This window comes from Lates calcarifer, linkage group LG9 (assembly GCF_001640805.2).
Source record: "Lates calcarifer isolate ASB-BC8 linkage group LG9, TLL_Latcal_v3, whole genome shotgun sequence".
NCBI lineage: Eukaryota > Metazoa > Chordata > Actinopteri > Centropomidae > Lates > Lates calcarifer.
This window is the reverse complement of record NC_066841.1, coordinates 19,110,712-19,125,410: the sequence shown is the minus strand read 5'-3', so window position 1 is coordinate 19,125,410 and position 14,699 is coordinate 19,110,712. Positions and strand designations below refer to the sequence as shown.

Here is a 14,699-nt window from a genome sequence, read left to right as displayed (position 1 = left end):
ACCTCGTCATCAGCTCAGTTAGCTCCACAGCTAACACTGAGCTATAAAGGATGAGGTACTGCGTTTTAGTGTTATTTACATTAAGCTAAGTCACTTACCCGCAAAACAGAGCAGTTGCATGGCAACTGAAGATAATAGTTGCTGATAACTGTAGGCTACAAGCAAGTAACAAACTCTGACAATGTAAACAATGCTAGCTTTCAATAATTCCTCCTGTCACTTCAGATATTCAGCCGGATCATAACATTTAATGCATCACGTAATACAATTGCACCTTTAGATTTACCTAGCGGCATATTTAGTCTGTGTTTTTGGGCTGTGGTTCAAGTTAGCGTGGCCTAACCAGTTATAAATGACAAATTTTAGTTAGTGAACGTCGTGAAAGTCTAATGTTTGACTCAGGTAAGATACAAGACCCGTTTCTAAACCAGAAAACCGTCTGATACAATAACAAGTTCGGAGCTAAGTAACATGGAAACAGCTAACAGCGACGGTAACTGCTGACTTGTGCTGTTACAATTTTTGACAGCGCGCAAACGCACGCACGCACACATACAAACACACATATACATGCAGCGTTTATCGTGCAGTAGTCTAATCAAAACAACTGTCAGTGTTCAGCTAACTTAGCTTTTACTTTCATTTGCAAAGAACAGACAGTTCATGTTATTCACTTATGTGTTGGTGCACACCAAACTTTGTCTCAGCGCACAGAATATTGTAGACAATCAGCTGCAGGGAATATCCTGGCCCCTGTCTTCTGCACTGGTGTCTAACCTTAGCTTCACCATCATCATTATCATCATCATGAGCCTCATCAAGCCAGCAGCCCAGCGGGCAGGACAACTGTACTAGCAAACTTGCTGAGCTTGCTAACCCGAGCTAGCTAGCTACAACATTATACCTCAACATTTTAACACATTCTCAAGTGTGTGGCTTTCTACAGAATACAGTGTGGCGGTGAACTCCAGAGTGGGACAGCAGATAGTCGAACTTACCAGTGGTTTTTTACGCTAGGCAACGTTTCCAGATAAAACGAGGAAAGGAAAAGGCGATTGTTCAAAATACCGCGCCGAGCGCCATTCCTCCCTGACAGTACACAGGCCGGCCACGCCCTCCAAAGCCTACGTCAACGCTACGTATTATTTAAAGGTGCAGGAAAACTTCTCCAACAATGTTACTAGCATAAAGCCTGTAAATAATAATAATTATAAGGATGCTGTCATATAAATAAAAATTTTACTTTTGACACTTTGCTGTTCCTACTTATTTTTTACTGAAGTAGGACTTTAAATGTGTGCCCTTTACTTGTAATTGAATGTTTTTACATCGTTGCACTGGTACTTACTTAGGTAAATAATCTGAGTACTGTACCAGTGATCATGACTATCAAAAAGGTACAACCATAACTACGGATGATCTTTAATTATTGATAAACCTGACAATGAAGATAATAGATATTAAATATTGATTTGCCTGAAATGATTAACTTGCCTGATACTGAACTTGCATGTGACTGGCCTCCTCACCATAGCAACAGTGCATAATGCTCATGGTTATTGTAGTATTTAGACCCGCTCACCATGCCAAAATAACAGACAAGATATGATTTCTCAGGAACTAATTTGAAATGATTAAAATTGGTGATCATAGTACAAACCAATGGGGTTGTTACATTATCTCTGAGAGTCCTGTGTGCCTGTGTTAAGTAACATTAAATATATAATTTAAAGAAAAAACTGAAATAGAAATACAGAATGTGGAAAATACTTCTTGAACAAGTAACCCCTCCCATTTTGCAACCATACTGGAGCCCAACAACAAATTTTTACCCTGGGACCCCTGAGGGGGTTAATACGACGTGACAAAATGAAGGCTCAAATTTCTTTATATATATTTTTTAATAAAAGATTCAAATAAACAAAAACATGTTAACTAAGATTATTGCAAAGACAGATCAAAAATGAACCAGAGATGACAGGAAAGTCAGGAAAAAAGGTTATTGTAAATGTTTTTTTGTTTTTTTGTTTGTTTTTTGGTACAAATATTATATTCATATATGCACAGCAAACCTTTATTTTCTGTTTTCTTTAAGGATTTTTGTTTTGTCAAAACTTCCATAAAGAAAAAACTTGATATGTTTTTAATAACTTAATTTGTTTCTTTAATTCGACTTGACTTAACAACTCTTCTGATAATTGTATTAATAAACGTTTAAATAATTGTCATGGATTACTTAGTATTATTTACTTTTTTACGTTATTTCTCTGTATTTTTTGTGTTGTGGTTCTTCTTGATTGTTATGCTTTCATTTGTTCATTAACACTGTGAAAAAAAAAGAGGGGCAAGTAATTCGTCTTCCTGTGTACGGTTGACACGGTTGCGTTTGCTGCAGCCAGGGTCTCCCGGTTGGAGGACCAACGGAGCTCCGCGCTCTCTGGGACACAGACCGGCCGGAAGGCTCGTTCCCCTCTTGGCAGAGGAAACCGTCGTTGTTGACGCTTCGCAGGCGACAATGGCGACCGAAGTGAGGCAGGAGCTTGCACAGCTGATGAATTCAAGTGGCTCTCATAAAGATCTCGCTGCGAAGTATGTGTACCAGCGATAAAAGAATATATTACGTGTTAACAACAGCCATACGCTTATTTAAATGTGGACATTTTAACCCTACAGTAGGTAGCAGTGAGATAGCTGTGTTAGACTAAGCTAAGCTAACGTTAGCATGCCACCTAGCTACATTAGCCACACAGATAGGCTTACGTTAGATTAACGGCATCAAACCGTAACTGTCCGTAAGATGTAACACCACATATAAACGTCCTGTCTACTATTTAACGTTGCTGTTGCATTTTATTACATTAGTATATAAAAGCTGTTATTTTCTAGCTACACAGTTAATGCTAAAGACAGCATAGCATCATAAGAGTCTGAACTTAGGCTAGTAGCTATACTCCCGTTAATAAGCTTATACTCAAAGCGGTATTTGGCTAGAAATTTGCTAGTGGTAAATGCAAACTGTCAGGGACACTGTACATGTTATCAGGCATGTGCTGCAGCTATATTTTACGGTGCTGGGTCAGGGGGCGTAGGTGGCCGACTATGATGGAGAAATGACAAACGACCTGAGGATGAAGCTGTACACCTAATAGAGATGTATTTACTCAAACTTACATCTGCAGCAAGGGCCCTCATCTTATATTTTACATCTGCATTCAACACTGTTCAGTCTGAGCTCTTACTGGGATAGGAATACCCTAGAGTAGCATCAGCTTTCTTCTACGCTTCACACTTCTTACATATGATGATAAAAGTGATATTCCTATTCATATATGTTGAACGATACCGTAATGTCCATATTGATCATATTGATTGTTTGTTTTTGACTTGACTGTTTTTTCTTGGGAGCTCATTTCCTCCACCAGTTACTGTCCACAACACACAGACTGAACAAGTTCCCTCCTGTAAACATTTAGACATCTATGTGACTGCTGCTTTATCTTGGAGTGGACATATAGATTAGAACTGTGGCTAGGAGTCAACAGCAAATTTACTTCCTTACAATACTGAGACCATTTGGAGCAAAGATGGTACAGTTGTCTGCCATTTATCAGTTGAAAATGTTTTTAATGTGTAAACTCTTTTGTAGGTATCGACAAATTTTGGAGAAGGCCATACACTTTACAGATGCAGATCAGCTGGAATCCTTGAAGGCTTTTGTTGAAGCAAGTATGCTGTGCTTATGCTCTTTTATGTGATCAGTATTTTTTGCATGCTCAGTACATTTAGATGTAAATGGGATGCATTATTGTGACATTTCTGTCTTTGACTGTTACAGTGGTAAATGAAAATGTCAGCCTTGTAATCTCAAGACAACTGCTGACTGATTTCTGCACACATCTGCCCAACCTGCCTGATGCCACAGCTAAAGCAGTGTATCACTTCACCTTGGAAAAGATTCAGCCGAGGGTCATCTCCTTTGAGGAGCAGGTAAATGCCCCGACACTTTCTCCTAGCCCCAAAGAGAATTTGTTGCTGATCATTCAGTTAGTTAAACGTCAGAGTAGTTATTTAAATGTATAATTAAATCATGTTCTACATGTCCTCAGGTAGCTTCCATAAGACAGCACTTAGCAACCATTTATGAGAAAGAGGGAGACTGGAGGAATGCCGCCCAGGTTTTAGTTGGTATTCCCCTGGAAACAGGACAGAAGTAAGTCAACCACTGGCAGATTCAGTCCGTCATCTTCAGTGTTTTTGATAATCCCATGTCTTTAAATATCTTTTTGTGTCTCCTTAGGCAATACAATGTTGACTATAAGTTGGATACATACCTGAAAATTGCCCGTCTCTACTTAGAGGATGATGATCCAGTGCAGGCAGAGGCCTACATCAACAGAGCCTCATTGCTCCAGAATGAGTCCTCTAATGAACAGCTACAGATTCACTATAAGGTACACAATCCCTCAATAAATTCATGTCCACACACTGTATGTGTTGCTGCTGCGGCTGCTTACAATTGTAATCAAGTATTCTGATTAAACATTATGGGACCCTTTCAGTAAATAGTCCCTGTACTTGTTTTGTTAAGTGTTTCGTGATGTTTTCCTTCTTAGGTGTGCTATGCAAGAGTCCTAGACTTCAGGAGGAAGTTCATTGAAGCTGCACAGAGATACAACGAGCTGTCTTATAAGTCTATTGTACATGAGACTGAGCGACTGGAAGCACTGAAACATGCCCTTAACTGTACCATACTGGCCTCTGCAGGTACCACCAAGACTAATGTGTTCAGGTTCATGTTTTTAACAATAAGTTAAACGATAAGCTTCACAGAAATATGGTATGTCCTTTGTTTTAGGCCAGCAGCGTTCCCGCATGTTGGCCACCCTCTTTAAGGATGAGCGCTGTCAGCAGCTGGCTGCCTACGGCATTCTGGAGAAAATGTATCTGGACCGGATCATCAGAGGGAACCAGCTGCAGGAGTTTGCGGCCATGCTGATGCCTCACCAGAAGGCCACCACAGCGGATGGTGAGGGTTGATAATTGGCTTCACTCAGCTTGATAAGTTTTTGGTCACCATCTGTGTCCAACTAGTGATGGTTAATACCTTTTGCCTGGTCACCAAGTTTATCATCCATCACAGGCGATATAGCTGTACTCTGAAACCAACCCTAAACTACATTCTCAGATTTTTTAGCTTGTGACATGTGCTGGGAGCAGACAACTTTTAAACCCTTTAAAACAAGTAAATGGAGACATATGTGAGAAAAGACTTTTGTAAAGCAGCACAATCAGTTATATGACATTCTAGATCAGTAGCAGGCAAGAGGATATATTGTGGGGACAATAAATGAGGCTTAGCAAGGTTGAAGCCAAAGATCAAAACCCACCATTCACCTTGTGTGAGCATGTAGCCATACAGGCTCCTCTTCTCCACACCTTTCAGAGATTTTGAGGTCACAATTAACCTGAGACATTTGCTTTATTAAGACATTAGCTAATATTGACACACATTGACAGAGAAGCACAGAAAGGAAAATCTAAATGTATTCATGTTGAAATAGTCACAACTAGCATAAGTAGTAGATGCTATTTACAGTGGTGAATTGAAAACTATTTGTGCATACGTAACTCTAATCATTTATGGAGTCAGAATTAATAATGGGAATTTTGGGGAAAATTGGGTGTTTTAGAATCTTCAAACTCAATGCCCTGCGAATGGTGGAAGATGACCAGTGGAGAGAGATATACAGCAGACATTAGTGTCAGTCCCACATCAGCTGGAAGGTGTGGGAGAAATTGACACAGTTGATAAGGAGTTCAGCCTTGCTGTAAAGTAAATGGTGTCTCAATAACAGTGCATTTGCCAAAGTGCAATTAGAGTTTACTGACCCCTCCCTTTTATGGCCAGTATAGAGTGACTGCCTTCATTTTAGATTTGCTAACACTCTCATGTGTGCAAGACTGGAAAAATTGGCAATTGGAAAGACTTGAATAAATGCGGTAGCATACATGATGAACCACATTTAAAAGATAATTTGCATGATCCTCAGTACAAACTTTTGACCACGCACAAGAATATTGTAACAAAAGATTGACTGTTGTTTTAAAGATGCTCTCTTTCTCTCACATTCTTCTGTCTCAGGCTCCAGCATCCTTGACAGAGCTGTGATTGAACACAACCTCCTGTCTGCGAGTAAACTCTACAACAACATCACTTTTGAAGAACTAGGAGCACTGTTGGAAATCCCTCCAGCAAAGGTGAGACATGGATTAGATAAAGAAATTAACAAACTGAATCCAAACTAGTTTTGTCTTTTTTACTTTACAAGTATAATTTGTGTCGCTGTTTGTTTTCCATGTTGTACATAGAGATCCTAGTTTCTGTTTTTTGTCTGTAGGCTGAGAAGATTGCATCCCAGATGATCACTGAAGGACGCATGAATGGCTTCATTGACCAAATAGATGGAATTGTACACTTTGAGAGTAAGTAATGACAGCCAGTGTGTTTTTACATTGCATGTAAAACAGAACTTGGCATTGACAATTACCGTTCATTAAATTTCAACACAAATGCAACATTTCACAGATGTTAGACAGTACTGTCCATGAAGGGAAATTCTTTGTAGATCTTATTGTTTAGTTCAGCTCCACCAAACTGTCATGAATATCAATCAGACTTGCACAAACTTGGTGTTCAGTGTTATAAGTAGTCTGGGATTCATTACAGTTACGTCATATCTGCAGCCAATAGGGGGCAGCCTCTTCACACAGGAGTGAATGAAACACCATAAAGCACATTCCTAGGTTATTGAAAGGGGCAGTGCTGTGACAGATAAGTCACATACAGAGTTTGAACATACAGAAATGTGTTTGATTTCCTCTCCCTTAATCATTCCTTTTTATCTCATGCAGCTCGTGAACCCCTTCCTACCTGGGACAAACAGATCCAGTCTCTGTGTTTCCAAGTCAACAACCTCCTAGAAAAGATCCGTCAGGCTGCTCCAGAGTGGGCCGCTCAAGCTATGGAAACCCAGATGACCCAGTAAACATCCCCACCCAAAAAAAAAAAAAAAAAAAATCCCCTAAATGGCTCCCTCAGCAAGTTTTGTCTTCCTGTTCAACAACATCACCACTTGAGTCACGGTAATGGAAGCACCCACTTAGAACCCTCTGGTATCACCATCACTCATTTGAGATGTTTCTCTTTTTGGTAAATTCTCAGTGAGCACTGTTTTATTACTTTGGGCCATGGGAATAACAATTCAACATTTCTCAATATTTCAGATCTGTCTGGCATAGATGTAATCACAGGAGAGGTATTGTGTAACCTCTGGGTGTGACCTTGGTTATGATTCTTCAGATAGTTGTCTTGTCATGTCATTGGGTCAAAAAGAAGTGAAAAGATGCGAACAATCGGTCTATTTAAGCTTTTGCGTTCAAACACATTCTCGTGTTTTTAACTTAACAAACTTTACAAATGAAACAGCAATATCTGTCAAGTAGCTCTTGATTTGTTGTGTCTTGCACATCTCCTGGTCCACCCTAATGTAATTTCAGCAAAGAGAAATAAATTCAAAGCCGAGAGAAATTGTTCACCGTCCTGGTCATGTCATTTAAGTTTATTTTCTGCTTCAGTGGCTATTCACTGGTTTGTTTTACAGCAGCTTTCCTATCAACATCCTCTTTTAGCTACCAGGATGTTTGTTCTTCTCGCCCTGAGAGAGCACTGGATGATAGAGATGGAAAATATTCATGTAAATTAAAGTAGTTGGAGAGCTTAGGTATCTCTAAATTTTCCACTGAGACAGATACAGAACTCCATACATAGAGTCAAGTCAATATTATTTATATAGCAGGAATTCACAGCAGAAGTTATCTTGGGGCACTTTTCACACGTACAGACCCTGCTCTTTCTAATATAAACAGAGACCCAACAATTGTTCTGACATCTGGGCTGAAGTGATTCATGCTGAAAAATGTGTGTTTTATATGTGCATATAATACACAACTTTTCTGATAAATTCAGTTTAAAAAAACTCTTACCCTTGCACCTGGTAGGCTGTAATTATCTGTACAGTATAAGAAGAATATCAAACAAAGTCTAAGTTAGAATTTTACCTTTTTGTAATTCAGGCTTTGTTCATTTGATAAAGAATATGGTAGTTACAGTAGCTATGCTCCAAGATTCTTAGTTTGTAAAAATTCACTTACTTGGAAAGCAGGACATAATGAGGACCAAAAGCAAAGCAGATTTGTGGACATGTGTTAAGCTGCATAATGACAGAACCCTCAAGTCAGATGACTTTTTTATTAGGTTTTGGGAACCTCTGTCTTAAAGGGAAATAAAGTAATAAGAATGATAATAAAAATGTTAAGATGTTAATGTTTAGTAAGTTTAATGTTACCATTTGGTTTATTGTGTTAGCACTTGCTAATTAGCATTATGCACAAAATACAGCTGAAGCTGATGGAAATATTGTTAGTTTTCAGGTATTTGGTCATCAACCAAATCTTTGGATTAATTAAATATTTCAGTTGATGGCACTAGAGGAAAAGTAAGAGGATCACCATGGTCAGTAAGATTCATCGTCTGGGAACCATCAATTTGGTGCCAATCCAGCAAGTAGATGCTGAGATATTTCACAGGGTAAACTTTGACTTGCTGGTGCTGCTAGATGAAACATAAGTGGATCACCCAAGTCAGTCAGGTTTGTCCTCTAGGGATCATGATTATCTATACAGAATTTTGTGCCAATCCATCTAATAGTTGTTGAGATATTGTAGAGATAACAGACCGACATTTCCCTCCCTAGAGCAGAGCTGCAACAATCAGTCTTGTGTTGCTCTTGTCTGTTTCATGTTATTGTAAACTGAATATCTCTTGAGTTTTAGAGTGTTGTTTGAACAGAATCAGTAATCTGAAGCATCACCTCAGAGAAACAGGGATGGACATTTTTCTCAATTTCTAGACATTTTATAGACTAAACAACAATTAGTCACCTCAGAGCCATGCTGCTACTGTTTTTAATAGTAAGATTGGTCTCAGTGAAAAAAGAAAACTAAACTAAAAGCAGGTTTTATAAAACAGTAATCCATAATGCTGGAGTAGCCACAGTCAAGTAGGGGAAGAAAACAATGGACCGCCTGCACTATTTGAAGTTACAAGTTATTTTTTTTATTAAGGTACACCTTTAAAAACATTATACTCATTTAGTATCCAGATCAGAAGATCATCAGGGTCCACTTAATACACATTCCACCCCTAAGGTGATTGCTGAAGGCAATGTTATTCATGTATAGTTTGAACACATAAGATATACCTGTAATCAAGCTTCAGACTGATGTTACTAATGGAAAAAAAAACTATACATGCTGTGTTCCTGTCTGCAGTCAAACTAATGGCAGTGCTGTGCAGTTTAGGTTTCCCCACTTTTAGCCAACTGCTAAGGACATCATAGTTAAAATTGCATTTTATGGTAACAATAAATCATGATACTGTTCCCCACTGTAAAGGTGCACCCCAGCCTCTTAATGTTTAACTGGCTGAAAGATTTGAAAGTTGTTTTCATCAGAGGATTGTCGAAAATACAGAAAAAGAAACATTTCAACGATCATTTCCCATTAAAGGTTATAATAGGCATTACACCATTTAATCAACAATTGAATGAATCAGGAAGAGAATGGGCTGTATCTTTAAATTCTTCAACAGCACAGAAGTCTGGCAGATTTACAACCTCTCTGGCGCCACAGCAGTATCTAGAGGGCATAAAATAAACAAATGATTTTCCATGGTTTCAACAGCTCCATAAACTTAAAGATAACACAACAGGTATTCATGGTGGTATATATGTATATGTGCGTGTGTATGTGTTTCAGAGCCATTACAAGGTTCTTACCCTTTCAGAAAATGCCTTGCTCCTTCCTGCGGTCAATATCTCTCTTTAGTTGGCAGGTAGCACAGACGGGACAGCACATGACCACCATAAAGTCATTGCACAGTGAACCCTACAAACACAGAGATCTTAGTCAGAGGTCTTAGTTTGCAGCCCCAGTGTAATCCAAACTGAATCACTGTTTTTTTTTCCAGTAGAATGTAAGAGTTTCTGTTGGATTTGGTGGGGTTGATGGCAATAATCTTTATCAGAATTACTTTGTTTGCCAAACGCAACAATGGCACTCAAGATTTTGAACCCAACTTTATCATTATGTACACAGGTGTGTCCCAGCCTTGGGGTTGGGGATCTCCACAGGAAATTCTGACAAGAATCAGTGGGTTGCAAGATTATTGGTGGTAGGGAACAAGGACAAGGCATCTTTGACCTGATTATAGTGCTAATCAGGAGAGCACCATCATCCTCAGTGGACTATGAATGTCTGTACAAAATTTCATACCAATTCATTCGATAGTTGTTGAGATAGTAGACCAAAATGGTGGACTGGCAGACAAACAGACTGACATTGCTATCCACAGAGACATGCCACCAGCATGGCAGAAAAAATACATCTACCCAAAACTATACTTATTTTTTTCTCCTTTTCTCTAAAAAGCTTTATAGAGGAGGAGTCTTTTAACAACCGGTATGAACGGGACCTGTTTGATACCTGACTATGTTTTAAAAATTGAGAACCTATCCTTTAAAAATTGAACATTTCAGCCCTGTTTCAGAGGTAAAACTCTCCATTATTTCACAAACTGGACTGGAGAAAAATGCAGAATGTAAACTTCAACAGTAAAATGCTACTTACACATTGATCCATCAGTTTTAAAAAATAATGTCAGATATAATAATATATCACTCACATCACTGTAGAATGAGCACTTTTCTGTTGGAGTACATGCTGCTAACGCATATGTATTTAAAGAGGATTTTGAATTAATTAATGCTCTCAGCCAGCTCCAGATATTCACTCAACACTTACATTGATGTTGTATTTGGTCCTGTAGACGCTGCGGATGGCCATGCTCAGACCACACAGGCAGCACTCGTCCATGTCACTGGCAATGGTACAGCCCAGGCATGGGTAGCAACACAGACCATAGCAGCCTGAAGCAGAGGGACAAGAAATGCATAATAATGAAAATACACACTATGTCTTACATTCCAATGTAGTCTTAACTTTTTAAAATATTTTAATCTACCAAAAAAAAAATGTTTTCAATATGAAGAGAATGCTCACAAGTTCCACAGTCATCACAGAAATCACACAGGCCTGTCTGGAAATCAGAAGGTTGGTATCTGCCTGGTTGGTTGGTCACAGCCATGATCAGGATATTCTGTGTGCGATGAAAAAGATCTGTCACTGATGTTAGTTCTTATCTCTGTCCCTGAGCCTAACGTTGAAGAGCTGTGGCCTATTTTGTGATCATTACTTCTGTATCTTCCCCAGCAGAGATAATCGTAAATTACACCTCTTTTGAACATCAAACAATATGGACCTGGAACATACAGTAAAGCTATCCGTGTCAAGCGGTCATTAGGAGGTAAATCTTACCAGATGGCTTGAGAGTTGAAGGCTGATAAAACCGACCACAGAGGCTCCTGGACAACAGATTGAGACCAGGAAGCAATGTGAGTCTTTATGAGTGATCAAAGGAAATGACGAATGATGTTACAGCGTTTATCACTCTTTTATTGTGCAGATAGTCCCAGCAAAGGACACCTAAACACACCTACATCCAGCCCACAAAACTGCAATAAACCTCAACTGTACATTGTTTTCACAGTCACATTGAGAGTCATATTAACAGCTTGATCTTAATGACCTGCTCTCATTTTAGGGAACACACACACACACACATTGTTAATTTCATAATTTTCATAATTTCAGATGGAAATGACAAATGACAAGAGACAAATTTGAACTGTGAATGATTTAAAATGAGCATAAAATATCGTTTTGAATACACCTTTATCACAAACATCTGCTATAACAACAAAACTGTAACTTTTTTGGTCTCTTTTCTCTGTTTTATTTTGGCGATTTAAACTAGTTCATCCATATCAACTAAAGCGAGAAGAAGGGGCAGAGGTGGAAAGTAACTAAGTTCATTTACTCGAGTATTTAAGTTCAGTTCTGAAGTGCCTGTACATTACTTGAGTACTCTAACTTAACGGTGATTTTTGTGTGTATTTTATTTTACTGATTATTCACATTTTAAAAACCTATAATGATGCATTTTATACAGTAAATTAAACCACACAGTAGAATATATAGAATCACCTTGATCTCTGCCATCCACGACATAAAAAGGCTGTTTACATATTAATGCATCAGTATTAATTGCTCCTTCTCCACCTCTGAACAAAGGTGCTAAGTGATACACTTTTATTGTGCATGTGCAGTCTATTGCACATATTATGTGAGTTATAAATGTCATAATGCGGGCACACCTTGTCCTGTTCCACAGCAACATAGAATACAGCAAGTAATTTGAGCTGAAATTATCTTTGAAAGGGCAGAGTGCACAGGTTTCAGGGATAAATATAATCTGGTGATTATATGAGTGTGTTTTTCTCTTAAAAATACATTGAAAACACTAACTGAACTTTACACCTTCCAAACTCTTGCAATGCTTTTTGCAGACACATGGTGGCGCTGCCTCCTAGCATCTGGCTGCCACCTACTCAGGCCATGCAGGAGAGCACGAAATGACGACCCTGGCCGTAATGATATAGACTCCTACGTAATGAGCAGCTGTAACTACAACTCAGGAATAGGCATGATTTTCAATTTCCGACATGCTAAAGATAGACATGGGCTAAATTACACCAAAATACATGGGTTGCCATTAGGCTCCACTACAGCAGACCCTTAAAATACTTCAACTTTTGCTCAGAGTGAATATCCACTGATATTCTGACTTTAAAATCTGATTCCTTATTGCCATTAAGCTGTGTATTCTGAGAAGCCTGACATTTATTTGATTATTACTGCCTTTCAGGATACTACATAGTTAATCCAGCTGATGTCAGTCACACCTGTGTATATTTTTTTTTAGCATGACATCAGTTTTCATCTATTAAAGTCAAAGTTAGTGCCAAACAAATGTCAGGATATGTTCTTTTTTCTGATATTGTTCCTTGTTGATATTTGTGGTTGCTGGGTAATCCTCTGCTGTCACTCATAGCACCATCCACCACACTTACACTGCATAATATTACTACTTGCCATGGTGGAGAGTAAATTTACCCCAGGACAATTTACCAACTACAACATCAAAGTATTATAACACTGACAGGGGACATTCTGTGTAAGAAATACTTTTCCTTTTAGACTTTAAGTACATTTTACTGTTGATACTTCAGTACTTTTTTTTTTAACCTAAATTTTAAATTCAGGACTTTCGCTTGCCACTACTTTTACTTATAGTCGTGGAAGAAGTATTTTCATCTTTTTGCTGAAGTAAAAGTATCAATACCACAGTGTAAATTTACTCCATTACAAGTCCTGCATTCAAAGCAAAATGCTCTCAGAGTATCAAAAGTAAAAGTACTTGTTCTGCACAAAGAAGGGCTTTGACTGATTTATAGTTATTTTTGTCATTAACAAATAGTTAATACTGATGCATAAATGTGTAAGTAAGTATTTTGTTGTTGTAGTTTTTACTACCTTATATATAGTTTCAGTAATTTAGTCCAGAGGTTCCAGACCTAAGGGTTGGGCCGCTCCAAAGGTCAAGATGAATCTGGGGGGTCATGACATGATTAATGGCAGAGAAGTAAAAAACAAAAATTTTTATATACAATTTGTGTTGTGTTTTCTCTAATCTTTTACTTTTTGTTAAATATCGGAGAGTTTTTCCTCTTTCGACTTGAAACGGTTATTTAAATGTCTCTATGGGTGGAACTGCTAACAACTCATAAACATCTGAAATGTGACAAGAAGCCCCAGCTAGACACTGATTTTTATTTCAAGAGTCACAAGTTAACAATGATGGAATATAACAAAGTGCATTTACTCAAGTTCTGAACATAAGAATATACTTTACAGCGTCTCGAGATAACTTCTGTTGTGAATTGGCGCTATATAAATAAATTTGACTTGACTTGACTTAAGTATTTGTACTTCACTTGATATTAAATTTCAATTTTACTCTACTTCATACCTCTACTCTGCTGCAGTTCACAGGGAAATATTGCCACTTTTTTTTTTTTTTACTTACTACACTACATTATTTTGACAGTTATAGTTACTAGTTACAAACTAAGACTTTACAGAAACAAAACAAAACATATGATCAGTTTATGAAATGCAAACTAAACTACCTAACAGTATGTTAGTTAAAATTTGCTAAATTTTTTAACTTTGAGTTTATTTTGTTGATAATAGTTATGTACTTTTACTTAAGTAACATTTTCAATACAGGACATTTACTTTTAAAGCAGTATAGTAAAGAATCTGAATACTTTCTCCACTGCAGGTCAAAGGGTTGGTATCCACTGGTTTAATATGATTAATGTGTTTTATTTCAAATGATTTTCATGTGTTTTTAATGTAAAATCTTAATCTGAAAAGTAAGAAAGTGGAGTAAAAAAATACAATATTTCCCTCTGAGATGGTGGTGGAATACATGTAGAAAGTACCAAAATGGAAAATTCTCAAGTAAAGTATAAGTACCTCAAGGTACAGTACTTGAATAGATGTAGTTAGCTACCTTCAGAATTATTACCAGCAAAATGTACTTAAAGTATCAACAG

General features: G+C 37.9%; 4 protein-coding genes across 10 annotated transcripts in view; 1 reads left to right on the top strand and 3 right to left on the bottom strand.

The window, feature by feature from the left end:
- Nucleotides 1–14,699, bottom strand: part of lin54 (lin-54 DREAM MuvB core complex component) — a 58,628-nt gene that overhangs the window by 13,898 nt on the left and 30,031 nt on the right. The window contains exon 1 of one of the 5 annotated variants that reach the window (XM_018694326.2): nucleotides 999–1,123. The exons of the other annotated variants lie outside the window; for them this stretch is intronic. The gene's annotated coding sequence lies outside the window, so the exon portion shown is untranslated. Of the gene's footprint in view, nucleotides 1–998; nucleotides 1,124–14,699 lie in introns of those variants that run through there. 5 annotated transcript variants of the gene reach the window in all.
- On the top strand, nucleotides 2,393–7,588 carry LOC108895483 (COP9 signalosome complex subunit 4). The gene is made up of 10 exons (XM_018694324.2): nucleotides 2,393–2,589; nucleotides 3,647–3,726; nucleotides 3,836–3,987; nucleotides 4,107–4,210; nucleotides 4,298–4,451; nucleotides 4,614–4,764; nucleotides 4,856–5,026; nucleotides 6,143–6,258; nucleotides 6,399–6,483; nucleotides 6,913–7,588. Exons 1-10 carry the CDS (start codon nucleotides 2,516–2,518, stop codon nucleotides 7,044–7,046), a joined length of 1,221 nt encoding a protein of 406 aa, XP_018549840.1. The 5' UTR covers nucleotides 2,393–2,515; the 3' UTR covers nucleotides 7,047–7,588.
- LOC108873982 (placenta-specific gene 8 protein-like) overlaps nucleotides 9,153–14,699 on the bottom strand; it is a 72,120-nt gene continuing 66,573 nt past the window's right edge. The window contains exon 6 of the transcript XR_007813893.1: nucleotides 9,153–9,363. The gene's annotated coding sequence lies outside the window, so the exon portion shown is untranslated. The remainder of the gene's footprint in view (nucleotides 9,364–14,699) is intronic.
- LOC108895484 (placenta-specific gene 8 protein) overlaps nucleotides 9,153–14,699 on the bottom strand; it is a 46,111-nt gene continuing 40,564 nt past the window's right edge. The window contains exons 1-5 of one of the 3 annotated variants that reach the window (XM_018694325.2): nucleotides 11,494–11,631; nucleotides 11,179–11,275; nucleotides 10,921–11,045; nucleotides 9,897–10,005; nucleotides 9,153–9,756 (exon numbers count right to left, since the gene is read on the bottom strand). In XM_018694325.2, the coding sequence (XP_018549841.1) occupies nucleotides 9,901–10,005; nucleotides 10,921–11,045; nucleotides 11,179–11,263 (315 nt within the window). In that variant the 5' untranslated portion in view covers nucleotides 11,264–11,275; nucleotides 11,494–11,631 and the 3' untranslated portion in view covers nucleotides 9,153–9,756; nucleotides 9,897–9,900. Of the gene's footprint in view, nucleotides 9,757–9,896; nucleotides 10,006–10,920; nucleotides 11,046–11,178; nucleotides 11,276–11,493; nucleotides 11,632–14,699 lie in introns of those variants that run through there. The other 2 variants (XM_051073086.1, XM_051073085.1) reach the window with 2 other exon arrangements.